Below are 25,511 nucleotides of genomic sequence, written 5' to 3' on the forward strand. Positions count from 1 at the left end.
GCAGCAGCAGCAGCATGTTGTGCTGCAGCAGCAGGATATGTAGTTGCTGCTGCTGCTGCAGCAGCAGCAGCAGCAGCAGCAGGATCATGCGGATGCGCAGCAGCCGAAGGATGTACAGCAGTATGATGTGTATGGTGTTGAAAAGGATGAATATGTGTATTACTTTGTAGCTGATATTGGGGTGTATGTACAGCTGGTTGCTGGGTGTTTGAGTGGTTGCTGCTGGTGGGTGTAGGTGAGGAGGAGCCGTGGGGTGTATGGGCAGGTATCCTGCGCATCTGCAGCAGCGCTTCTCTCAATGGAACCCCAACATTCTGTTCGTTTCCTAAAGCTATCAACCACAGCTTACCTCTGAGCTCTCCCGGTACCCCACTGAGCCAGAGACGAACGAAAGCTGCATGCGTTGCGGTGTCTGTACGCCTCCCTCTATCTAAACTATAACGACCGACCCACGTGGTTCCTAGGTGGCTCAGGTGTATGTACGCGTTCGCTTCGGTAGCTACAGTACTACCCACCAGACTTGTTTGCTGCATCAAAGCAGATAAACTGCTGCCTTGTTGCTGCTGCTGCTGTTGCTGCTGCTGATGATTATGGTAGTTCGCATATTGCTGCTGCTGATGCTGCTGCTGCTGCTGCTGTTGCCTCCCTAATCCCCCCATGCTGCTGTAGCAGTCTCTCTGCAGCTGTGCTGCTGCTTTTGTGCTGCGCATTTCTCCGCTGCTGCTGCCTATGCCATCTTCATCATCATCATCATCTGCTGCAGCATGTGCATGTGCATGTGCATGCGCAGCAGCAGCAGCAGCAGTATCTGCTGCAGCAGCAGTATTACGTCCTCTGTGTTTATTATAACCGGAGAAGGTGGGGTTGCAACATGCACTGAAAGCAGCAGGAAGAGATGCTAGTTTCTTTGCTTGTCTCGATGCAGCTCGACCCAAAGTAACTACAATCTCTCCCCCTTTCTCTGCTCCTTTTCTTATACGTCTTAGTGAAGCACCACCGCTGCTAGCAGCCCACGATGTGGGCGTGCTGCTTTTTTTTCTATGGAATCTGCTGCTGCTTTTGTGGCTTCTATTGAGGTGTTTCAGCAGCACAGAGCGAGGTAAACGCACCAATGCTGATGCACTTGATGATGCAAAAGCTACAAACACAGCCAAAGGAGAAGGACGCAGAGGGATAGCAACAGGTACAGCCTCACACGACCAGCTAGCTTCCCAGTGCGGCAGCACTTCGTCTCTCCATAGTTCAAAGTTTCGTGCTGCAGCTTGTTCTCTTCTTGTTCTGCTTTGTTGCAGCAGCAACTGACGTTTCTGATGGCTCATCTCTTGCTGCTGTATTCTTAATCTATGTTGTCTTTCTTGCTGCTGTTGTGCTACCTTCTGGTGAAAAAAACCTATCCATCGAGCAAAAGTTGAATTGGATAGATCCGCAGCAAACAAATCTAAACGACGAGAAGAAAATTGTAAACTGACGCATCGAGCTTCCATTTCATCTGAAAGTTCAAACTTTCGAGCTGTGCTGTACAGACACCCCACGGTAATATCAATCAACTCAGCCAAAGGTAACGAACTCACTCCTTGCTTTCCTCCGTCTTCTGCTGCTGTTATATTTGGGGGCCCCCACTGCAGCAACAGGTGATCAGGAGATGTACGAATTAGCCTTCTTTTCATGCGGCCATTGCGACATAGTTTCACAAATACAGATCCCTCAATAAACAATGAGCTGTCTATACACCCCACGCCATCAGCACCACTACCATTGCAATCCTCTACACCACATATACACCCCGATACATCTGAAGCAGAAGGGGGATGTACTGCCATTGATGTTGAAATTCCTGCACAAGCACTGTTGCTGCTGCTGCTGCTGCTGCTGTTGTTATGGTTTACCCCACCACCAAGAGGGTCTACGATGCCCCCTGCTGCTGCTGCTGCTGCTGCTGCTGCAGCAGATGTAGCACCTGTTGCAGTAGCTCTTCTGCAGCTACCTACGCGATGATGATGCATCTGCTGATGATGAAGAGATGGAGACTGAGTGCTTTCTGAAGGCCGCGAAAGAGAAGCAGGTAAATGCCGCAGAGCCCGCGGGTCGTTCACCAGCCGGCTGTACACCTGAAACCACCACCAACCACAAACCCTAAACCCTAAACCCTAAACCCTCGTCGTCTTTATATGCAACCCCAAACACAACTAACCAACAACCTCCCTGCTGCCTGGCTCCTGCTGCTAACCCCGAAAACCCTAAACCCTAACTACCGCCCAACCCCCCTAAACCCTAGACCCTAGACCCTAAACCCTAAACCCTAAACCCTCGGTTTCTTACTCGATCTGTGTCTGTGATATCGAGCCTGAATTCATGCACAACGACCCTATCGTACATACAGTCGACGACAGCATCAGGTAGATGAGCTCCGCCTGCAGCTACAATTTTTCTGAATTGTTCTTTTGTCATTTTTCTTCTTACTTTTGGGTTGTGTCTATCTGTGTGAAGCATTAAAATAGCGTAAGCTAGAAAGTGAACCGTATCGAGGTCTAAACCTCTATCCTTGTTGTCGCGTACATACAGCCCAGCGAATCTATACAGCAGACGGTACACCTGCTGCGCCTCTCCTGGGGGCTGAAAACGAGAAAGAAACTGACGCAATGCTTCGTCTATAGATAAACCACGGTAATCACATAAAGATGCAAATGATTGAAGCACTAATATCGAAAAAGAACTGCAGTCCCCCAGAACCTCGCCGACCTGCGCGGTGTACAGACACCCCAACACAAACACACACAAACACAAACTCAAAAAAAAAAAAAAAAAAANAAAAAAAAAAAAAAAAAAACACACACAGAGAGAGACGCAGCACAAAGAGACAGCAGCAAACAGCAGCAGAAACACTGCTGCTGCTTCCTGTCTATCCGGATCCACAGAGACAGCTGCAACGGCCATAAAAGCAACAGCAGCAGCAGCAACAGCAGCAGCGGCAGTAGCAGCAGCAACAGGAGCAGCAGATGCAGGTGTATAATACCTTTTTCTTATCTAGTCCTGGCGTATCATAAAGGAACCGAGCGACAGCAGCTGGGTCTTGTGCTTCTATAAGCTTTCGTTCGCCCAGCAGCTGCAGCGCCGCATGCAGCCCCTCTTTATTAAACAGCAGCACAGCCTTGTCTACTGAAGCCTTCAGATCCGCCTGCTTTCTCAGCTCCTGCATCATCTCGCAGTGGGTACCGCCCCCGCGGGAGACGCCGCCGGGGGCCCCCATACGCGCGCCCCCCACTGTCCATACAGCGTAGCCCCCTACATGCCATCGATACAGCCGAGAAGAACAAGCATTGCTGCTGCTGCTGCTGCTGCTGCTGCTGGTAGTTGTGAGGGGATGTGCATCCGGCTGATGGGGAACGCTGCTGCGCAGCTGCAACGCGTCGCTAGACATACTCAACAAACGTGAGGCGCTGGGCGGGGCCTCTGCACCCATTGCAGCAGGAGCAGCAGCACCAGCAGCAGCAGCAGCTGCAGGCCGATCCATCGGTGCTGCTGCTGCTGCTGCCGTTGCTGCTGCTACTGATGCTGATGCGGCTGTTGCGAGTTCTGCTTCTGCTGCTGCTGCTGCTGGTGCTGCTGCTGCTGCGGCTTCACTTGGCTCGCCTGCTTCTTCTTCTTCAGCTCCAGCGCCCTCTGGATTCGCAGCCACTGCTGCAGCAGAGGATTCCGTCGCCGGGAGGTGTAGCTGCTGCTGCTGCTGCTGCTGCTGCTGCTGCTGCTGCTGCTGGGTTGTGTTGCTTGGGCTGTCGCTGCTGCTGCTGAGAAGGGGCATTGCGTTCTTCTCCGCCTCTGACGAATCCAAACAAGTTGAGCCCAGCAGCAAACTGCAGGGGGCTGAAGGCGCGGCGCTGCCCCCAGCACTCCCTGCAGCACAAGTATCTGCTGCTGCTGCAGTTGCTGTTGCTGCAGCTGCTGTTGCTGCAGCTGCTGTTGCTGCAGCTGCTGTCTCTGCAGCTGCTGTTGCTGCTGCAGCGGATGTTGCTGCAGCAGTTGTTTCAGGTGTTTCTGCGGCAGCACCCACTGCAGCAGGACCCTCAGCAGCTTCTCCTGCTGCCGCTGAGTCTTCTGCTGCTGCAACCAGTGTTGCTGTTGCTGGTGTTGGTGGTGTTGGTGGTGGTGTTGCTGCTTCACACTCAAGCCCACCAAGCAGCTTGCCCGCAGCAAGGGGCTCCGCTACGTGGGTGTTGCTGCTGCTGCTGCTGCTGCTGCTGCTGNTGCTGCTGCTGCTGCTGCTGCTGCTGCTGGTCGCCTTCAGCTTTCCTTGCAGCCAGATGGGGGAGCCAGCAGCAGAAGAAGCAGCAGCTGGTGGCCCTTGTGCACTCTCAACACAAAGAGCTGCAGAAGGTGCTGTGCTTGCTGCAACACTCGCAGGGGCGGAGAACTGCCTCTCTTCTGGGCTTTCTGCGCGCTTGCTGTTGGAGCTGTTGCTGCTGCTGCTGCTTCTGCTGCCTCTGCTCCTGCTATGTATGCTGGGGACGCTTTTGCTGTTGCTATCGTCCTCGCTGCTCTCGCTCAAGCCGCTGCTGCAGCTGCTGAATTCGTCTTCGTTTGCTGCTGGAGAGCACGGAATAGATGAGGCTGTAGCCGCAGCGTGCTGCGCAGCAGCAGCAATAAACAATCGGTCATGTGGAGTTGTGGCTTTTCTATCGAGCCTCCTCGCTCCTGAGTGCTCAGATGAGCAGCTCGCGCTGCAGCTGCAGTAGCTGCCGCAGCTTCCCCTCCTGCTGCTGCCCCTGCTGCTGTTCCTGCTGCTGCTCCTGCTGTTGCACGGCGCCGCTCCCCACGGTACAGCACGCGGTCGCCTCTCTGGTGTCGTGACAGCTCGCTTGGGTATCATGGCCTTTTTTGTCGCATGCAAAGCGGTGTCCAATTCTTTCTTCTGCGGTGTATGCACAGCACCCAGAAGTGCATAAGGCGGCAGGGAGACCTGCAGCAGCTGAGGGGCCGTTATACGTTAAGCAAGTTGAAGTATAAGTCTAAAGAAGATATTATGAGGCGTTTCCGTGGTTCTTACGGGCTCCTGCCACGCATTCAGAAGGTGCAATGGTCGCAGGTTAAGGACAGGAATGACGTGTGGGGCGGTGGCAGGTTTGAGTGTCTATACACCCCATTTCAGAGAGCAGGAGAAAGAGATTTTCAAGGCTGGAGATTCGAAGAAAAAAACAACAAAGACAAATGCTGCACAACAGCAGCCGGCGCGATCGCCTCCTCCGCCTCCTCACGTCGGCATCCTCCTTGGTGGAGGTGAAGGACTTGAGTTCTAGAGAAGACAGCGCATCAACGAGAGAATCAAATAGAGCAAAAAGTGCGAAAATAAACAAATTCGATGCGCATGGCATCGACAGCGGCAAACCACAGAAGACATCCGCCAGAAACCAAGCGGCGCACCGAGGCGCCAAGGGGTCCGTCAGGCAGCTGTACAGTCTGAGCAGCTGCAAAATGCATTATAAATTAGACTTAACATCCCCTTTTGAATAATAAATAATTAAAAAAAACAATAAAGTCGTTTTAAAATATATTTAATCTCTTTCATTGCATCTCAAGAACCTCCCCTGGTGCGCCATATGTATGCAGTAGTAATACTGTAGTATTATAACGGATGCTGGCTAAGAAGAGAACAAGTCCTTGCACTTTGTAGCTGCTGCATTGAAAACAGATTCTCCTTAACCCTTCAGAATTTAAAATATTAATTTGTTTCAAGATGCATGCAATGATAGTACAGGCAACAAGGAGACCCACAAAACTCGTGTTTGTCAGCAGGTTTCGCGCAACGCAGTACAGGATCGGGTTAAAAAAAAAAAACTAAAAATGCATTAGAAATAAAAGTGATGGCTTCAGCTAACCATTCAGTATACAAATACCCTAAAAATATATCAGTTAACAACAAGAAGTAGAAACCCAACAATATAACAATGCTGTGGCAGCGGACTCAGAATAATTTCTATCGCTTCAATAGGATTTTCATGATTGGTTTTTCTTTATTGGAAAGTGAACAGTTCGTATTCCCTTTTTATTTAAATTCGGTTAACTTGAATTTGCTTATTGACGCTTGAATACTTTGCGTTTACTATTACAATTCGACTTTTTTTTTTTTTTTTTTTTTTTTTTTTTTTTTTTTTTTTTTTTTTTTTTTTTTACATTCATAATGTTGAATTTAAATATTCGCATTCCTCTATCTGAATTTGAGTACCTTGTACTATATGTTTATTTCAGTATGCATAATTGGTATCATTTGCCAGTTTGAATTTCGGGCAATTTGCGTTTTCCGTTTATTTGAATTTGAATCATTCGTATTTGCTGATTTGTGTTTGAATAGTTTGTTATATACTAAATTGTGCTGTAAACTCTTCGGCAATACCAACTGATTCAAGGATCCTCACCTTATCTCGCTCCTATCTGCTGAACAGTTTCATAACTCGCTCGTTGTTCTGAGCTCTGGTGATGTTCTGATATCAGCAGGCAACTGCAACAATAACCACCTGTGATGCCACAACAACTAGCTAACTGCACTGCAATAACTAGCTAGCTGTAACACAGTAGTAACTAGCTGCAATACAATAGTCATATAGTTAGCTGTACTGCAGTACCAACTAGCTGTAGTGCAGCAGCAAGAGCATCCTGGCTGCAATGCATCAATACGTACCTGTATTGCAACAACGACAACCCATTATATAATGGCGATCAGGTGCGATGCAAGAACAACCTGCTGGATAGGCTTCATTAACAAGTACCTTCTAGCGCAGTAGCAACTAACTGCAATGCAATAACAACTAGCTGTACTGCAACAATGATCAGCTGTGGTGCATCAACAACCAGCTGTAATGCAATAGCAATCATTTATACTGCAAGAACAACCAGCTGTGACGAATTAAACACTAGCTGTAATACAATCAGAAATAGCCACAATTTTGCGTTGAATTGTTCTCTCGCGGACTTTATTGTACACGTATTCAAAATTATTCCCGAATTTCAGCATCCCTCACTTTAACTTTTTTCACATTTATTTTGCTTTATTATTCTTGTTGGGGGCCTGATGCTTCGTTTATAATGATTGCGACAGTAGGCAGTTGCTTGGTTCTAACAGGAGCCGACTAGGGGCTGTGCGTGTACGTAATCAGCACCGCAAGATCAATGAATTAAAATTCCTCTTGCATTTGTTGTGGTCTATCAAATGCTGCAAAAGCATATGATGTCCAGGGTTTAAATAATTCTGCTTTTAGTGCTGGCGTATAGATTGTTTACACCCGACCTTGCAGTGTACGAGACGAGCCTGCAGACTGTTTTCATTTCAGCATTTCATTTGATCGGTTTCATGTTCCTATCGTTCTTCCCTTCTCTGTTTATTCCTTTGCACCACTCCATGGCTGCCTTGCGTAAATGTTTGCTTTGCCTCTTGTTGCCTTTCAAAGCAAATATTTTTCTTTTTTTGCTGCACCACCTACTGCTTCTGCGATTACAGATCGTACAAGCAGCAGATACGGCCACCGGTGGGTTTTGCTGCATTCTTTTTTGTTTTAAATAAACAGTTGCAACTAAAAGCATGATGTAACTTAACATTTCAGGAGGTGTTAAAGGAGTGATAGGGAACTGGAGAGAGCAGCTTCAGCTGGTACGGGTACCACCAATAGTCTGTTTTCGTTCTTTCTAATGAATGAATTCAGCACTGCGCCGGTGGCTACGGCTTGCACATCATAGACGCATCGTAAGCCTCGAGGGAAACGCTTGCAGTTCTCTGAGAAGCACCAGAAGCTAAACAATGCAGCGTTCATTGTGGAAAAACAACAGGTTTGGTGCCCCGTTTCTGGCTGGCGATACAATCTACAAGACCAACCGCGACGCACCGCACACGAAACTTGTTATACAGCAGCACTGCGAAAGTAGAAATGAGTGTCAAGTGCGTATCCGTTAAAATTCCTCTTGCCTTGAATAAGCAAAATCATATATAATAATATAAATAGTACAACGACAGACGTCTCAAACAGAATGAATTTCAGGTGCTTGTCGACCCAGAAACATTCGGCATCCTGAAATCCGTCGGCACAACGGAACCAAAACTCGCTGTTACATTTGCGTGTTTAGCGTCGGCGCAGAAGGGTTTTTTCGGCGAAGGCAAGTAAAGAAAGATACAAAAATGCCAGCTTCAAGTCACATCACAGCAGCCGCAGAGGATACCTTCCAGGCAACGCCTGTCACGCAGGGCGGGTGGAACGTGATGATAAAGAGCGGTTGGCAATCTTTTTCAAAGAAATGCGATGAACAACGCAAAAACCTTAAACCCTAATCCTCAGGAAGAGAGCAAGCGGACATCACGCAGTTGCGGAGGTCTTACATGCATCTCAAAGACATGTAAATCGAGTTTCTTTGAATGGTAGCTCTTTCCTATCGGTCATGAAAGACATTTGTTGTGCAGAGATGCGGAGTGCGAAGCACCTTTACAGGTTGCAGTGCCGGTTCACACGCTCGAAGCCGCTGAAAACAGGTGCGGCTGGATGCACAAAACAACAACGAGCCAATCAAAGTCTTGAGCCCAAATAAACAACCAAATTACTCAGATGCGCCGAAGCCGAACAGTGCACGTTCATAATCGCTCGGCCGCACAAAATTGAACTGTGCACATCCAGTACCTACGTGAAACCACGGAGGGCTGCAGGTGGAGTAGTAAGCTGAAATAATTTCAGTGCAAGACGACCAAACTGAAAGGATTAAAATGTTTCGTCTCATATACATCACAGATCTATGTTAAAGCATTCGAAGGTTCGCAGTGCTCTGCTGTAGAGGCGAAGAAGAATTCACGTTTTCTCTCGTTTCAGCTTTCGGATCGGCCACGCGCCTTTTCAAGATGCATCCAAGTCTGTCATCATCGTGGAGATGATGCATTTAACCACAAATTAACGGCTTAATGCTTATTATTATTATTTGTAGATGTTCAGAGCGTCTGTGAGCGCCACCAGCTGCTAGGAGAGGCAGAAAACGTCCGAAATGCGGAGTGAGTGGAGCCGTTTTCTCATGGGCATCTTCGGTTCATTCAACTTCACCGCCCCGAACTCCTCTGCAGAGACGCCGCTGAGCAGTGCGTTGCAGCGGGCTGCGACTTCTTCGTTATGTCGACAGTCAACGTGTACGTTTGCGCACACAGCCAATGCACGAAGAAGAGAAAATAACCCGTTTTAAACCTCCCCTTCTTCTATCTTCAGAATTCCCGGTGCGCTGTCCGACTTTGTGAACCACGTTTGGCTCTGCAGAGGCAGCCCTATCTACGTAAGCCTCCTTTTCTAACCGATCTTAAATAAAAACGACGAAAGCTCCGATTATCCTACAGATTCCCTTTGACGGATTTGTTCTTGGTGAAAGAAGAGGAGCAAACTTGGCCGGTGAGCCGTCACCGCTTGCCCCTACCGACTGGTGTTTCCAGCAGCTTCATGATAACGCATTCAGCTGTGAAGGGGCATATACAAAGCGGCGCAGTCGCTGGCTAGCGAAGGAACTTCTAATAAATATATATTTGTTCGCTTTGCATATAAGGAAAGCCGCTCTTATATGGCACTCCATATGCACTAGAGGTTCCGGTAAAACGCCGGAAATTTCAACAATTGAGAAACCGTGAAACACGTGGCAAAATGCAATTGCAGCAATTGAAACGCTTCAAATGTTTACGCCTGCGCATGTGCAAACCCAACAATCTGTACATTTCTCTTTAAACATTTGCGACAAAGCGTCTTTTAAACATATTCGACAAAAATGTCGGGCTCATTCCAGTAGCGATGTGCTATCGCTGCTCAGTGTACTACCACCCGCAACAAAATCCAGCAGGCATGCCGCCATGCTTGTTGCAGACAGTTGCAAATTGAGGACCGAAACCGTCCACAGCAGACACACAATGAGCGCAAATATAAACAAAGGGTGGATCAAAACCAGAAAAAACAAGTACAATAGCCACCTGTGCCAAACACGAAGTGCACTAGGCTTGCAGTGCTGCGTTTCCAGCTCGCTGATGCTTTGCTTTGAAATGGTCATCATCGACTGTACAATGCTATAGAAACGAATGAATTAAACTAAGGGTTCTGCTATTCTACATCGTGCATGCAGCAAACGCGCATTGATGCACCAACTGAATAGGGGGGTATGCTGCGGCGTGTCAGCCGTCCCCCTCAGAAAGCTACAAGAACACAAGGAGACGAGATCTAGAGATAAATGTGCACGAACCCTTCCTGCAACCTTCAGTTTAGGGTTTAGGATTTAGGCCGCCGGCCTCGCTGCGGGGCTTTTGCGTGGGCTGCAGTTGGTCCGATGGGTTGGTCGGGGTGAGGATTACATCTTGTGGTCTTTCTTGCTGGAGTTCTCGGCGCGTGTCCTGCTGCGCATCTTGCAGTGCTTGCTGCTCCTGCTGATGCTTATCCTCGCCTGCGTCTTCTTGCGCAGTTGCGCAAACCGCCCAGCGCACTGCCTGTCCGCTGCCGGTAATCTCCGTCACAACTCGCAACCCGTCCACTGAACGCGCGCTCAGCCCATCCCACAGGATGGACTGGTGATGTCCTCCCAGCATGCCTATACCGTCGGCGGTTTCCGCTGCAAGAGCAGAAAAGGAAAAAGAGGAACGCAATTCAATGAGCACAGGAGCAAAGAAAAGTACACCAAAGGCGGGAACGGAGAAGGAAGCAACAACGTGCCACAAGCGATATACGCATCAACCCTACCCTCCATCTCTTGAAGACTTGTCAGGCTCTGAGACCGAGTAGACCGCCTTCTGAACGCCGCATGGCTTCTCTTCTTTTCCTGCAAGTCCAGCATGACTTCGCTTTGCGAAGTCTGCGCACCTTTGAGGCTGCAAACAAACATAACAGCCACTCCTATGTCACTCAGGGAAACATGCCGGGCTCGCCAGGAAACAATAAAAAGATATGATTTGCCCTGCAACTATTCCGCGTATAGACGCCGGCCCGCTGAGGCTTCCTGTCGCCTTTGACCTGAAACTCAATCGGGGGTTCCAGTGCGTGGTGAACGAGCAAGTGTCGAGCTAAAGAAGGAGCAAAACTGACCAGGCGACGTTCGTTCCAAAGAAAGGCAATGCCCTAGGCTTGAAGGCCTTGCGGCCCCCTCCTCCCTTTCTTCTATCTGCCCCGAGGGGGTGTAGGTCGACAGGACGCAAGACAAAGGCAGGAGGAGGTCCTTTCGGCGTCAAACAGCCGCCAACTGGAGTCAGCGCACCGGCATGCTGCGACCCTGGGGGGCTCCACGTCTGCGGAGCAGCTCCATCAAGCGCTTCTTTCTGTAGCCATGCAAAAGAAGAAAATGGAAACAAACACAAAAACAAACAACACGCGAGCCATCAGCCGAGTTTCAGGAGAACAGCAAAACAATGATGGTAATTACTCTTATTTTGCAATGCACGAATCACATGAAAGGACAGAAGAAGGCAGCTCGTCAATCTCCATCAGCACGACCCCTGTTCCTCTGTATACTAAGTGTCTTTTTTGCTGAGCACAACAGCAATAAAGTGGTTATCTTAATTCGTTTGTTCCTCACAGATGTGTCGCCGAGCGCCATTCTTCTGTTGGCCCAGAAGACAGCATCGGGAATCGAGAGGAAGCAATGTTCAGGCGGAAGCACATCATAGAATGCAGCCTTTTGCAGAAAGTCTCTCATGGGCCCTTTCCAGTTGGCGAACAGCAGCAACACTCCCCTCTCCCCCAACGTCTTCACCAGCCTCTCTAACATGCGAATTGCCGTCACATCCAAATCGTTTATTGACGAACCATCAACTATCATTACGCGGGTTGAAGGCAACAAAGATTGCAGCACGCGAGACTCGAAGAAATCACTGTTGCTGAAATTCAGAGACGCGTCAAAACGCAAGATGCGGATACCTACAACACAAAGGCGAACGCACAGGGAATGAACCCTATACTGCGTCAAACGCACAGACACTCCAAATATTCCAATAGCACAAAAAGAAACAACCCGAACAGCCATGCACTAAACCTATCAAGGAGAAAGCTTTGTCGTTTCTGAGCAGCAAGGAAAGGGAGCAACCGAAAGACGTGTGCACTAAGTCATGATGTATGCGGTCTGCTCCAGGGTGTAGTAGTTGGTGTTTTGAGCATCTAGTTCGTAATATGTGGTTTGAATACCTTCTTCCTCTACGGCCATGGGAAAACGTTTGATATTTCTGTAGATAAAGGTCTTAGGCAGCTTCCCGAGGATCGCACAGGAAGGCCTCGCGGTTTTGCGTAGCAGCCAGAGCAGAGACAGGAGAATGGAGGCGAGAATGCCTTCCATGGCTCCGAAGATTATTGTAATTAAGAAGCAGACGAGCCACAGCAGCACGTCCAAGCCCCCTGAACCACCATAATCAGAGTCAAAACGAGCAGAAACACGAGCTCCAGGTGTCAATGAATCGCTGCACCTGTTTCTCGCGGCAGAGAAAGTAAAAAAGGGGAAAAGGAGTGAATGTATGTCGAAGCTCACCTATCTTCGCCAAACGGACACACTCCCTAAAGTCCAGCATCCCGTACACCCCAAACAGAACGACAGCGGCGAGCACGGCGTTCGGCAAAGCGTACAGCAGCGGCGTCATGAAAGACAGAGTGAAAACCAGCACCAAGGCATTGGATATTTGATGCAACTGCGTTAAACCCCCCGTAGAGGCGACAACACAAGTACGCGACAGGGAGGTAGCGTTGGGGAAACACTGAAAACAAGAGCCAACGAAGTTGCAGGCGCTTAAGGCCACCAACTCCTGGTCCGGGCGGATGCTGTACGTCTGCAGATGCATGCAAACACACCAAACAACGAAACAAATTCGAAATCCACAAGGAGACACTTGTCGTCTAAACAAACAGCTTAATCATGCACATAATGTGCATATACACATACTGCGCCCATAGGAGCTGCAAATGCAACAGGCACGTGCCGCACACAAGCTGGAAAAACGCGGCCCCCGCTCTGTCAGTCTTCTTGACGACTTCTTTCTATTCAATTCGAATTTTTAATGAGTTTTATTTGAATGTTTAGAGCCCCAATGTAGCTGAGCTGAGGCAGATATTCACCTTCTTTTGCTGTGTGATAGTCTTGGCAATGGAAATGTGAATGACGAAGAACATCGCTGTCAAAGCCAGCGCCTCCCGCAGCATCATCAAACACACATTACGATGCACCACTAGAGGGTCGCCGCCCTCGGCTGCGGAAAACCAGAAAAGAGAAACCGCAGCCGCACAAGATCCAAAAAGCTTCACAAACAATTGGAAGAGCCCAGAAGCGTCCGCACGCTTCAGCCTACACCCCTAGATTCCGGTGGTCTCAACTGTGTATGGAGGGATGGAAAACCCGCCTGCTCGTGGTGCGTATGTGTGTGTGTGTGTGTCTGTGTCTGTGTATCTTGGTGCGTCCACATAAACAGAACTAAAGAAATAGGGATAACAATGATGGATCGCTGATGGAGTGCTGAGTACTCGGACGAGCGGCTCACTAATAACAGCAAACGAAGTCGAAAAGCGGGGAGCTGCGGGGGAGGGGAAGCCCTTAGGGATATTCCCAATCACCTTGATGCCCGCCGACGCCTCCAGCCCAAGCCCCGCAGACAACGCCGTGAAAATAATGACTACCAGCAGAGGGCCCGGGAGAGGAACGCACTTGAAATACCTGCAGGTATATGGACACCGCAACCCTCTGAGACGGTCCACCTCCACAGTTGAAACTGAAGCAGCGCGACGAGCGCGAGCAGATCACACCATGCACCTTCACAGCAAAGAAGAGGGTCAACGCAAGCAAACGCCGAAAGCAACAACCAGAGGCTGGTGTGGCAAGACCTGCAACGCACTTCCGGTTTAGCATCTTGCAGATGGCGAGGACGATGAGCGAAGCAACGCAAATGCAGACAGAAACCCAATTCGCCTCTTTGATGTGAGTCGCGCAGTACCACCACTGTCTGTATACCCCACACACGAGCGTACACCCCGACGCAAGCATCTCTTTTTAACCCCCGCGTGGCAGCTGCAAACAGGGAGCGCTCCTGCAGGCTGACGTTTTAGGGTTGAGGGTACGCCGGCTGTGAATCCCTAAACCCTAAATGCCAAACCCTAAACCCTAAGCCCTGAACTCTCTAGGTGAGTACCTGAGCAGTTTAAAGTCTGCATCCTCTACAGTTGCTGGGATGTTGAGGCCGAGAGCATGTTTGAGCTGCGACGTGCCAATAAGAAAAGCGCTGGCGGTGGAGAATCCGGAGAGCACCGGCACAGCCAGGAGGTCTGCAAGCAGCCCGGCCTGCAGGACGCGCATGAGGAGGAAGACGAGGCCGACGCAGACAGACATGCCAACGGAAATAGCGATTCTGTTGTCGTGCAGCAGAGACGAATTCAAATCAGCTGTGGCCTCTAGAACTGCACGCGCTTCCGCTGACGTCTTGGGGTCCACAGCTAGGGCCCGAGCCAACGCAATGTCTTCCAGCCGCTCCCTCTCTCCTATTATGCGCGTTACAGACTCCCCCAACAGCAAATCTTCAATCGCTGAGACGCCCACCGCCACGTGCCGCCCCGTACCAAACAGCATATACACCAGAGGATACACAAAGTTCACGTACAAACCCATCTGCGGCGGCAGCCGTGCCAGCATCGCATAAGACATCCCTTGAGGAATAGCCATCACGCCTGAAGACGCACCCAAAACACCAAAACCACAAACCGACGGACCCTCGTCCCTTCCCCAAAAAAAACCCTGCTTTACGCTGGCCCTCAACGGCATTCACGACCAGCGCGGGGCCAACGGCGCGTATTTCAAGTGAAAGCAACCACTGCTAATCATGAACAGCTGCTAAGCGTTAGTTGCTGCTAATCCCGGGTTTCTGAAAACTGCACACAACTGCCACAGTCCCTTCAATGCCTCCCCACGCACGAGTCCATCCCTGTGTGTACACTTCATGCGAAGCAGCGCACCTTCTGATATCCCTGCAAACATGTCCGGCAACAGATAATTCCATTTGTACGTCCGCAGCACTTCTTGGAGCGGAACAACGGACTTCACGCAACCGAGAATGGAGAAGCGCCGGGCCTTGCCCCACAGCCGTCTCAGCGGGCTGCGTTTTTCCTCTGGGCTTGAGAAATCCTACAAGGAACACGCAAAACGCCGCAAAAAGTGTTTTCATGAGACACACGAGCGAAGCACAGGTCAACTGTACGAACGCAAGGAGGAGAGTTGCAGCGGAGTCGGCGGGGAAGAACTGCAACAGTGAAGCTTCTGCAGGAAATGAAAAACTAAACAAATGCAGCAAAAACCGTCAAGCCTAAGCCTACACGGTGGATGTCATCTTCAGTCATTGTCTTCCGCTGAATAGGCGGGGAGATGCCTCCGCTGGAGGTTTGCGCCACGCGGCAACTGCAAGAAAAAAACAAGTGTTTTCAGTATTAATTGTGAATTCCGTATTTATTAACTACTGATCCTGTAATCATGTGTTCCGCATTTATCAAGTACAAGTCGTGTAGTAACTGCAAGCACCAGCGTGGGCTGCACTAAACAAACTGAAAGCTACGCGGTGAGACGGGCGCCACGAATGCCCCGTAAACCGGAAACCCAATGCGTGAACTCCGCTGCGTGAAATCCGCTGCGTGAATTCCGCTCTAAAACGCCCTACTTTTCGCAACTGCAAGCGAAAAGGAGTATTAAGAACGTAGAAAGCACTCACTCGATCGAAATTGTGGCGCTATCGGCATCCTTTTTTCCTCTTTGGTGCTTCAACTCAACATCTCCACTACCGCCTGGATGCTGGAGATCTGCTTTCATCGGAGGCTTCTTCCGGCCTTTTGCGCTCGGAATCCACCGGCGCCACCACGAGAATGTATCGTAATTGCCTGCCCTTTCATGCTCGCCGTCTTGAGTGGGGGATAATACGTCATCAGGCTGGCGCATCATCGGCCGAGGAGGCGATTCGCGTGCAAGACAACAGGTCAAGGTGCAAACAGAAGGAATGTCACAGATAATATTCCTCCCCGACGAAACGAAACTTTAGATAATCAATATTCTCATAAAACAAAAGTACACAGCTACAGACAGCAGCAGCAGTCCCGTCGTTCCGAGTCGAATTGAATCCGCCGGAAGGAACAGCTGCTTACTGAGGGCTTCCGAGACGCTTTCCCAAGCGCCGGCCCTCCTAGGTATTCAAAAAAGCGCTTCAGTTAAACTTTAAAGTGAAAATAGTCAAAATAAGTCGCTGGAGAGCACCAGTGCGACAGACATAAGCTACAAACCCGACACCAACACGCCTTTTGCTGCCCCCGAGGCGGACAGCAAACGACAATACGTCAGCAGGAAAAGTCTAGCCTGGATATTTGCTGATATTTTAAACAAATGCAAGACACATAAGAGTCGGGAGGAAAAGAAGGCCAAAGGAGAAACGCCGCTCCGTACGAGCAGCGGACGTACGAGGCGAAGTCTGTCAATTGGGGCAGCCAACCATCTTGTGAACGCATTTAAAACCACATCTAAACAACTTAAAACTCAAAATTAAACTCTAAAACGGGGAAAAACTCAAGTGTAAAATGATACGACGCGCTTGCCTCACGGTACTACTGCCCTCCCGCCAGCTGCTCTGAGCATGCAGTTGCCGGCTTGTCTCGGCCGTCTCCCGATGTTTGGGGCTTTACAAAAGAGGGAACAGCCTTGAATATATTTAAATCAATATGAATTTGTCTTATTTTTGCAATTCCTCCTTCGGAAGGCACTCCCGTAAAGCACACACTATTGAAATCTGCTAGCACGCAGGAAGCGGTCAACAGGCGAACCTCGCCATACCGGAGGAGAGCAGCTCAACTTCAGGAAATTTACTCTCATGTTTTCTGTTTTCTGGTTGCATTTAATTAAGCATTTATTTTTTCGCAAATGTTCAAGTGCTCAGCGCAGCGGCTACTACGAGCTACCTCCGCACGGCACACCCTCGCCCACGGAGTTGTTGCGATACCGTCCTCTGTTGGATTCACCATCTGTGCAGTTATCACTCGAAATAATTTGCCATTTAGGGGCAATTCACTTCATAGTTTATATTGTGGAATATTAGAAGCGCTTCACTCTCATCAGAATTGCGCCTGAGTTGGGTAGACAGTCTGTCCACTGGTGAGTGACGGCATGTGATGGACTGTAACGAATCTAGAAGACCTAATGAGTCGTAAAAACCGCAAATTTAGGTGTATTGCACCTCATCCAACGCAATAACATGCATTCGCATGCAACTTTTGAATCCCGCACATGGCGGACTTGACGAGGGGCTCGACCGAAGTCAACTCTGGGACGAAATTGCCGGTGAAAGGCGAAAAAGGCCATGCAAAAACATCTTGCAAGAGGCGGCACAGCTATGCGGAGTCTCGCGTATATGCAGTTTAGGGGCTTAGCTCTAAACATCAACATCAACTGCTTACGGGTCTAGTTTTCGGGGTAGGAAGAATTCAATAACTGAAGTCGTTGGAGCGTCACTTGAGAAGGGGCAAAGTCTAAACACCTAAAATTAACGCGTCTGACTCCTCTTGTTACCCGTGATTCGCAATTCAAACAAATACGAAGGGGCTTTCCTCTACATTTGCTATACGCATGAAGTGTTGTGGCGAAGTCTCACGGAGACGTCAGAAGCAAACAACAAGAAAACTGCTCTCTCTAAAAAGGATCTCAGTTGCTGCAGCTCTGCAGCTATTGCTGCAACACGGCAGCGGCAGCTGCTCCTATGCAGCAGCTGTCGCCGTCGTGCAGCGAGCCCAGTACATCCGCATGAGCGGCAGCTTCCGATCCAGACTCTACCGAGAACATCTGCTGCTGCTGCTGTTGCTACAGTAAGGTTCCCTCATATTTTGACGCCTCCGTCAGTTCTAATTCTGGAGGCTGCGATGGTGCGGCTGCTGCTGCTGCTGCTGTCTGGAGAACTCATCTGCGTGTTCTTGCGCTGTGGTGAGCAAATGCCGGACAGTCGCCTGCGCCGAACTCGGAATATTCCGCATATTCAACAGCTGGGGGAGCCGTGCAGCCAGCTGTATGTGATGTGGCACTTGCTGCTGCTGCGGCTGCTGCTGCAGCTGTGCGGGCACCTCCTGCTGCTGTGACATCTGGTGCTGCTGTGGAATCTGCTGCTGCTGTGGCATCTGCTGCTGCTGTGGCATCTGCTGCTGCTGCGGCATCTGCTGCTGCTCCACTTGCAGCTGCTGCTGCCCACCAGGCCATGAACGGGGAGTCGCAGGACCACTGCTGCCTGGTGCCCCTGAAAGCAGGTTGTTCAGAAACCAGGGAGCTCCGACGGGTTGAACTGCGCCTTGCTGCTGCTGTTGCTGCTGCTGTTGTTGCTGCAGCATTAGTTGTTGTGTCTGCATCGCGGCGTACCTGTTCTGCTGCAGCAGGAGAAGCTGACCTTGGTGCTGCTGCAGTTGTAGTTTATGTTGCTGCTGCTGCTGTCGAATAATGGCCTCGTGCTGACGCAGTAGGATTTCCTGTTGACATCTCTGCCGCAGCGCAAGCAGCCCCTCTTCGCTGATTAAGGGTTGCTGTTGCAGCAGCTGCTGCTGCTGGTGTTGCTGCTGTGACTGTGAACTACCGTCGGCAGCTGTTGGCTGCGATCCCGTACCCCCTCGATCTGCCTGAGCGTAGTTTGCTGCTGCTGCTGCTGCTGCTGCAAAAGCCGCTGCAGCAGCGGCAGCCTTTCGCAGTGCTACAGCATCTTCCGCTGCAGAAGCCGCCGGAGCAGGAGCAGCCGCCGCCGCCTGAGCAGCAGCAACAGTAGCTGCATCCGTCACAGCAGCAGCTGCTGCACCGGGAGCAGCAGCAGGAGAAGCAGCAGAATCTGCGGCAGCTGCAGGTGTTGACGCTGCCTGCGCTTGCCCAGCTTCTGGCTGGCCCCCGTCAGCTGACCAATCGATCTCTTCTAGCAGAGCTGCTGCCTCCGTCACGAATCCCAAGGGCATGTCTTGCTGCGCCATCTCCCCGCTGTTGCTGCGGCTGTTGCTGCTAATTGCAGCGGACGCAGCATCACCGCCTGAAGGGGGGCCAACCGCAGACACACTGGAATCACCACCGCCCCGAGCTTTGCTGCAGTTGCTGCTGGTGCTGCTGTTGCTGCCGTGGGAGCCCGCGGTGCTACTTCCGCTGTTGCTGCTGCTGCTGCTGCTGCTTCCACCTGGATGCTGCGCCACTGTCCCTTCACCTGCAGCATCAGCTTTCTGGGTCCCCCCTTCATCGCAAGGAGCTCTTGGAAGCAACGACTGCTGCTGTTGCTGCGATGCCTGCTGCTGCGGTGGCTGGCTGTGCTGTGTTTGCTGCTGAGAGGATTGCTGCCATTGCTGTTGCTGCTGCGATGGCTGCTGCTGCTGCTCCTCCTCATCGGAATCTGAGTCCAAAGCAATTGGAGCGTTAAGCTCGCCTCCACTACCGTCAGGGTGCTGCTGCTGCAGGTGCTGCAACTGAGACTGCGTTGGCTGCTGCAATTGCTGCTGAGATTGAGTTGGCTGTTGCTGCTGGGACTGCGGTGGCAGCTGCTGCAGCTGCTGTGACTGCGATGATTGCTGCTGTTGCTGTGAATGCTGCGACGGCAGCAGTTGTTCATTTGAAGTATGACGCGCCCCGCCGCCCCCTTGGCCGTCGTTGACAGCGGGACCTGCTACATTATGCTGCTGCTGCTGCTGCTGCTGCAGTTGCTGCTGTTGCTGCTGCGGCTGTTGTTCATCATCGGATGAGTCTGAGAGGCAAAGCACTTCCCTCTGCTGGTTGTTGGCGTCCATCGAGAGAGAATCCATACGCCGCTGCCGCTTCATAAGAGGCCCCTCATCTGAACACCCACCCCAAACACCAAACCCTAAACCCTAAACCCTAAACCCTTCAGCAGGAGAATGGAGATGCAGTTTTTAATTCTCACAGTAATCGCAAAAGGTAGCAGCACAGCAGCCAACTCTGCAACATCCGCTTAGCTCACCTTCCTCATCTGATGCTCCGCTGCTGCTGTTGCTGCTGCTGCTACTGTTGCTGCTGCCGGCAGCAGCAACGGGCCTCTGCAGCGTCTCTGCAGCAGAGCCTTCACGAGGCGCACCAGGGGGATCCTGGCATGCTGCAACAGCCTCCCCTGAAGCTGCTGGTGTTGCCGTTGCCACTCCTGCTGCTCCTGATGATGATGGCGCTGCTGCTGCTGTGTCTTCAGCATCGCTGTCGCTTACTGCAGCAAATGAACGACAAGAAAGACACAAAGGAGACAACTGCAGCAGGCTTTGTCTTTCTGTAGGCCTTGTTCATCTACACAGCATATACAAAGCGAATGAGCACTTGGCTACACAGCTCAGAGGCTGGGGTTTAGGGTTTAGGGTTTAAGGAGGGACTGACGCATATCGACGACTTCAAATGCCACTTTCCCAGTTGTCTCCGTCTCCTGCAACCCAACGAAGCACAAGCGGGGCCTGGCAAGAATGACGGACCCTAAACCCTAAACCCCAATACCTAAACGCTAAACCCTATTACGGCAAAGCTCAAAGCCTAACCTCTCCCTTTGGCTTGAGCAGCGCCTCCGCCGCGAGTTGCCTCTGTTGTTCTGCTCTCTTCGACTCCGCCTTCAGTTCTTCATCCGACAAAACCCTAAAGGACAAATCCTGAAGCAGCACGCAGCACCCCGAAAGTCCGTCTATCTGTCTATCTTCGAAAGAAAGCCCATTGCTAAACCCTAGACCCTCAAATAAACCCAGCGTGTTGCACAAGAAATACATGGATATACACAGACGACAGCTAGACGAGGAACAAGCCAAGCCTGCATGACACCTAAATCCTAGACCCTAAATCTATAACCTAAACCCTGAAACCAAAGGTGCCGTGAACCGCAAACCCGATATTCTCGCCCTTCAACCCGGAGCCCTAACCCCTAAACCCTAACTGAAGGACTCCTGATCCTATGTACTACGCCCCAGAGCCTGCAGGGTTTAGTGTTTAGGGTTTAGAGTTCGGCGGTGGTGGGGGCAGCTGACCGCCTGTAGTTCGACTTCTAAATCTTCTTCTTTGGTCTGGGAAAGAAGAAGTTGAAAAAATCCATCAACTTGCAAGTCGGAGGGGAGAACCGTCAAGTGGCATTGGGGGCATCGCCACCGGCTGTTGAACGCCTTGGTGCTTCTTGAGACCAACAGGTATCCGCTCAGATCATAGCACTGAAGGTGCATGCAGAAGCGGCCTCGACAAGGAATTTCGATCCTTAAAACAAAACAAAAACACAGAAACAACAACAAAAATGAACTAAATTACCTCAGAAACCAACGCAACAAATGGAATACCACCAAAGAAAACAATCTAACAATCATCAGTATGAGACGAGGATCTATGGTTTCACGCCTGCTGACAACGCCGCCGATTAGGGTTTAGGACTTCTGCACTAGAGGCACAAGCATGTTCAACTAGGATCCAGGGTTTGGGGACTTTGCAGGGCCTAGGGTTTAAGGTTTACCTGGTGAAGGTTACGGGGCAAGTGAGTTTCAGCCTCCTCCCCACCTCAAGACACTGCACTTCTTCGTCGCTATCTGCATCGTCCTGCTGCTGCTGCTGCTGCTGCTCCTGTTTCTGCTGCTGTCCATGGAGCAGCCGCTGCACGCGCTCTTTTGCAGCTGCTATCGCCACGGTGTGCTGTTGGACGACGGAGGCCTGAAGGGAAAAAAAGAAGCAATGCGCTGGAAGGCCCTGGTTTAGGGTTAAGGGTTTAGGGTAACCCTAGATCCTAACTAAGAGACGAGACCGAAAGAAGTGCACGCTCCCCTCACAGCCACTGCCGGTTTATGTTTAGGGTTCAGGCTGGGCACGTCGACACAGCAGCAGCTGCCTACAAGTAGCTACATCGCTTTGCCTCTGCAGTGTACGTATTCAGCCCTCAGGCTCCAGAGTTAGGGTTTAGGGTTTAAGATACACAGTTCCCAGAACTAGGGTTTAGGGTTTAAATTTAGGGTTTGGGGTACCTCCAGGGCCTCCGGGGTTTTGGTGTCCACCAAGAACACAGCGATGAAAAATAATTTGGGATCCGGCGTGAAGTTGGTTGTATTTATATCAACTTGGTTCATCCCGCTCCTCAAGTATTGTGTTATCTGCAGCAAACCCCAGAATAACCTCCAACCTAAAACCTGAACCCCCAACCCCCAACCGTAAACCCTAACTACACACAGGGAGGGGCATACCCCTATATAACACGCTAGTGGTTAGGGTTTAGGGTTTCGAGGCCGCACCACTATTGGCGTGTCTCTCCTCTTGTGTTCCCAAGATGGCGCAGCAACGCTTTCTTCTAGCTGCAGAAGAAGACGCAGCAGAAACAACAGAACAAGCGATGAGCAGCAGCAGGACCCGCAGCACCCAGCTGGTGCAGCACCAGCAGCATATATAAGGGATAGCTGGTTCAGTCCGGGAGCGCATTTTACGCGAGGGAGGTTGTCGCCTTTCGCTTGTGCTTAGGTTTTAGGGTTTGGGGTGTACGTACACGACCGTTGACGACGACCTCGACGGTGCGTGGCCAGGTTTGTATATGTTTTGGGGTTTGCGCCTGGCAGCAACGAATGACAATCTCCTTTCCCTGAGCTCTCCAGCTTTTGATATCTGTGGCATCTAGCGAGACTGCTATCGAGTCTTCGAGAGGAGACAGCTTGAAGATCTGTGCCTGTCCGTACACCCAAAGCACGCACAAACCCTCACCCAGTTGGCTTCGTTCGGATGAACAAACACTACAATACAGATACAACTAAGACAGCACAATCCCACTAACGGTACACAATTTATATTTATATTTACATATATATCTATATATATTTATATTTATATTTATATATATACAGCCGATGTAGTGTACACAGAAAGCAACAACAAATACAATAATAATAATATATTAATAAGGAAATGATATAAATACAACAAAATTGTATTATAATATATAAATACAGATACAACTAAGACAGCAAACTCCCACTAACGGTGCACAAAGAACTCACAGGGGGGTAGAACGGATCCATCAACTTCAAATGACAAGCCCCACAAATGAAGTCAGCCGGATTTCGGTCCTCTGACAGTCCGTAGCAGACGCGGTGCTGCAGCAGAATGCAGAGCAGCAGCAGTGGCCGCAGCAGCAGCAGCACAAACACACATCTTTTGTTGGCTGCGTTTACTGCTTCTTTGGGGGGAAATGCTCCTCAACAGCCCCCAATCCGCGATTCTAACAAACGCCGTTGGACGAATGCAGGTGGAGGCAGAGACAGTGTACGTACACCTCAGCATCTGCCCGTCCTCTGCATGCTTTCCCCCAACAGGAAATTCATAGCATGCATATAGAATCAACAAAGCAACACAGGAAAACAGACAAAACACTCACACAGCGAGCGCCGCACACAGGGCAGCTTATCAGAGGCTGCTGCTGCTGCATCAGCAGCTGCTGCTGCTGAGGAGACAGCCGATCTCCACATATGCACTCCCTCCCTGTAGCGCCGGCGCCGCCTGAAGTCACCGAGCCAAAAACATCCAGATATCGCTTGTTCCCTGCTGCTGCGACTGCTGCTGCTAACTCTGCTCCTGTACTGTAACGATTCCTGCCGCTGCTGTTGCTGCATCTTACGGGTGTGTGAAGAAGATAAGGCATTCCGAGGCCTTTGGGGCCCTGGGTAGTGCCGTGTCGCTCCTTGGCTAGCTGCTTGGCTAGCAGCTTGGCTAGCTGGAGGGACACCCCCATGTCGTTGTTGCTGATGCAGGTGCTGCTGTTGCTGTAGATGTTGGTGCTGCAGATGCTGGTGCTGCTGTAGCAGGAGCTGCTGCTGCTGCTGATATTGAAGAAAGTGGTGCTTTGCCCTCTGGTGATAATTAGCAGCGGACGTTTCCTCCATAGGTCCGCCGGGCTGTATATACACCTGACGGGGGCTCACATGTTGCTGCTGCTGCTGCTGAGGCTGCAGTGGTGGCGGGGGATGCCGTTGTCTTTGGAGCGGCCGCCTGTGCAGGACTTCAGGAGGCAGGGGCCCTCGGGTTCTGAAACAGAGTCAACAAAGGACTAGGCTTTAGGGTTTAGGGTTTAGGTGAAGTATGGGTTCACACAAGAGGAAGGCTTGCAGGAGGAGTTGTTATACCTTTCCCGCTAACCCTAAAACCCTAAACCCTAAACCCTAATTTCTAGAAGGCTGGGAGCTTGCATCTAGCCATGCCGAGGGTTTAGGGTTTAGGGTTTGTTTACTTTTCAAAAGCCATGAGGCGGCCTACGAGGTCCTTCTTCAGTCCCTTCACCGGAAGGCCCAAAGCGCGACAGGCGGCACTCAACTCCGCCACAGTGTGGCAGTGCAGCCTGCACGCAATCGTAAACCCTAAACCCTAAACCCTAAACCCTAAACCAAAATTTGCCGCTTCATAGCCTACACACCGAACCTGCGACGCCTGATGTAAACGCTAAGACCAAAATCAGAAAACTAAAGCCTTGAAGCAAACTGTGTGACGGTCCCGGGCGTAGCTATTAGGGTTTAGGGTTTAGGTTCGGTTTGCTTTCCTCACTCTTCGAGGGTTCTCATGGCTGCGCTGCACGACTTTTTGTCCGCTTCTCCACTTCCATCTCGCCCAGCACACCCTGAAGTCTTAACTCCAAACCCTTAGCCCTAAACCCTTCACCCTAGCCTAGGTTCTTGGTGTTCAGGCGCCTGCCGCCTACTCCGGGGTGCTAGGGTTTGCACTCTAGGGTGTTGGGTTTACGTCTAGAACCTGCGGCTCTGTCGAATACCGTTGCACCACCAGGAATCGTACATACAATGATAAAAGCCAAAAGCCGCTAAGCATTCAGGGCTTCGGGCCTAAGCGTTGGCGTCAGATATATAGCGCCTGTTGTACTCTCGTAAGTTGTGTCGATAGCGACGGAGTTAAAGGAGGATTTAATGCGCCATGAAGTGTAAATACACAGCTCGGACGTTCTCCATTTTGGCAGTTTACCGGTTTATTGTTCATAAGGAAAGAGAAAGACAAAGAATGCGACGAAAAACCACATGCGGAGACGCGGGAAATCGATGGCCGAACGCGGAAGCGGTGAGGTGTACGTACACCTCAACTAAAGTAAAACAAAATCATTTTTAATTGGGGGCACTTTATCCGGCGTTTGTACAAAGATCGGGGGGGCCCTCTTAAGGGGCCCCCGCTAGTCATCTGAACCCTTTTGCTGCATGCGCCGCTGCCAGCCCCACGTGGGGGCCCTTGGCCCTTAAGACCAGGAATGAGGTGTTTTACGCTTTTAGTTCCTTAATGTGGGGCATTTGGAAGTTGGAAGACGAATGAAGTTAAAGGCAGTAGGGACGTTCTCGGGAGAGAGGGTGAACGTTGAGGTTTCTATATAGCGTACGAGCTGCTAAGCTGTAAGCGGTAGCAAAGGCCTGTAACATGAGTTAGCGCAGAGTTAGCTCAGGAGCCTATCGACGGCTTTGGCATGCTGCGCGTGAGCGCCTGCAAACGTTATACAAGTTCGTTACGAGGCAAAGCATGCAGCAAAGGAAGCTTCCCTGAAGCTT

The 25,511-nt window shown here is 50.7% G+C and overlaps 3 protein-coding genes across 3 annotated transcripts; all 3 read right to left on the minus strand.

Annotated features, from left to right (window-relative positions):
- Positions 1 to 159: 159 nt before the first annotated feature.
- Positions 160 to 5,366, minus strand: EMH_0000260 (TBC domain-containing protein, putative; the record flags this gene model as incomplete). The annotated part of the gene is given in 8 exon segments (XM_013495340.1): positions 160 to 270; positions 516 to 754; positions 1,892 to 2,108; positions 2,320 to 2,344; positions 2,561 to 2,739; positions 3,014 to 4,239; positions 4,243 to 4,906; positions 5,250 to 5,366. Coding segments are annotated over 8 exon segments (2,778 nt in total).
- Positions 5,367 to 10,249: 4,883 nt separating this feature from the next.
- EMH_0000370 (sulfate transporter, putative) lies at positions 10,250 to 15,927 on the minus strand (the record flags this gene model as incomplete). The annotated part of the gene is made up of 13 exons (XM_013495341.1): positions 10,250 to 10,593; positions 10,722 to 10,849; positions 11,064 to 11,293; positions 11,551 to 11,891; positions 12,156 to 12,362; positions 12,493 to 12,787; positions 13,074 to 13,204; positions 13,493 to 13,665; positions 13,844 to 13,951; positions 14,138 to 14,669; positions 14,955 to 15,123; positions 15,312 to 15,393; positions 15,701 to 15,927. 13 exons carry the CDS (start codon positions 15,925 to 15,927, stop codon positions 10,250 to 10,252), a joined length of 2,967 nt encoding a protein of 988 aa, XP_013350795.1.
- A 1,940-nt stretch (positions 15,928 to 17,867) lies between these two features.
- Positions 17,868 to 24,530, minus strand: EMH_0000480 (protein inhibitor of activated STAT protein, putative; the record flags this gene model as incomplete). The annotated part of the gene is made up of 13 exons (XM_013495342.1): positions 17,868 to 19,810; positions 19,955 to 20,191; positions 20,356 to 20,401; positions 20,511 to 20,618; positions 20,988 to 21,207; positions 21,458 to 21,651; positions 21,960 to 22,085; positions 22,224 to 22,283; positions 22,977 to 23,072; positions 23,354 to 23,475; positions 23,594 to 24,000; positions 24,203 to 24,310; positions 24,514 to 24,530. The coding sequence occupies 13 exons, from the start codon at positions 24,528 to 24,530 to the stop codon at positions 17,868 to 17,870; spliced, it is 3,684 nt and encodes a 1,227-aa protein (XP_013350796.1).
- Between the last annotated feature and the right edge of the window lie 981 nt (positions 24,531 to 25,511).

This window comes from Eimeria mitis, genomic scaffold (assembly GCF_000499745.2).
Source record: "Eimeria mitis Houghton genomic scaffold, Emh_scaff153, whole genome shotgun sequence".
Taxonomy (NCBI): domain Eukaryota; phylum Apicomplexa; class Conoidasida; order Eucoccidiorida; family Eimeriidae; genus Eimeria; species Eimeria mitis.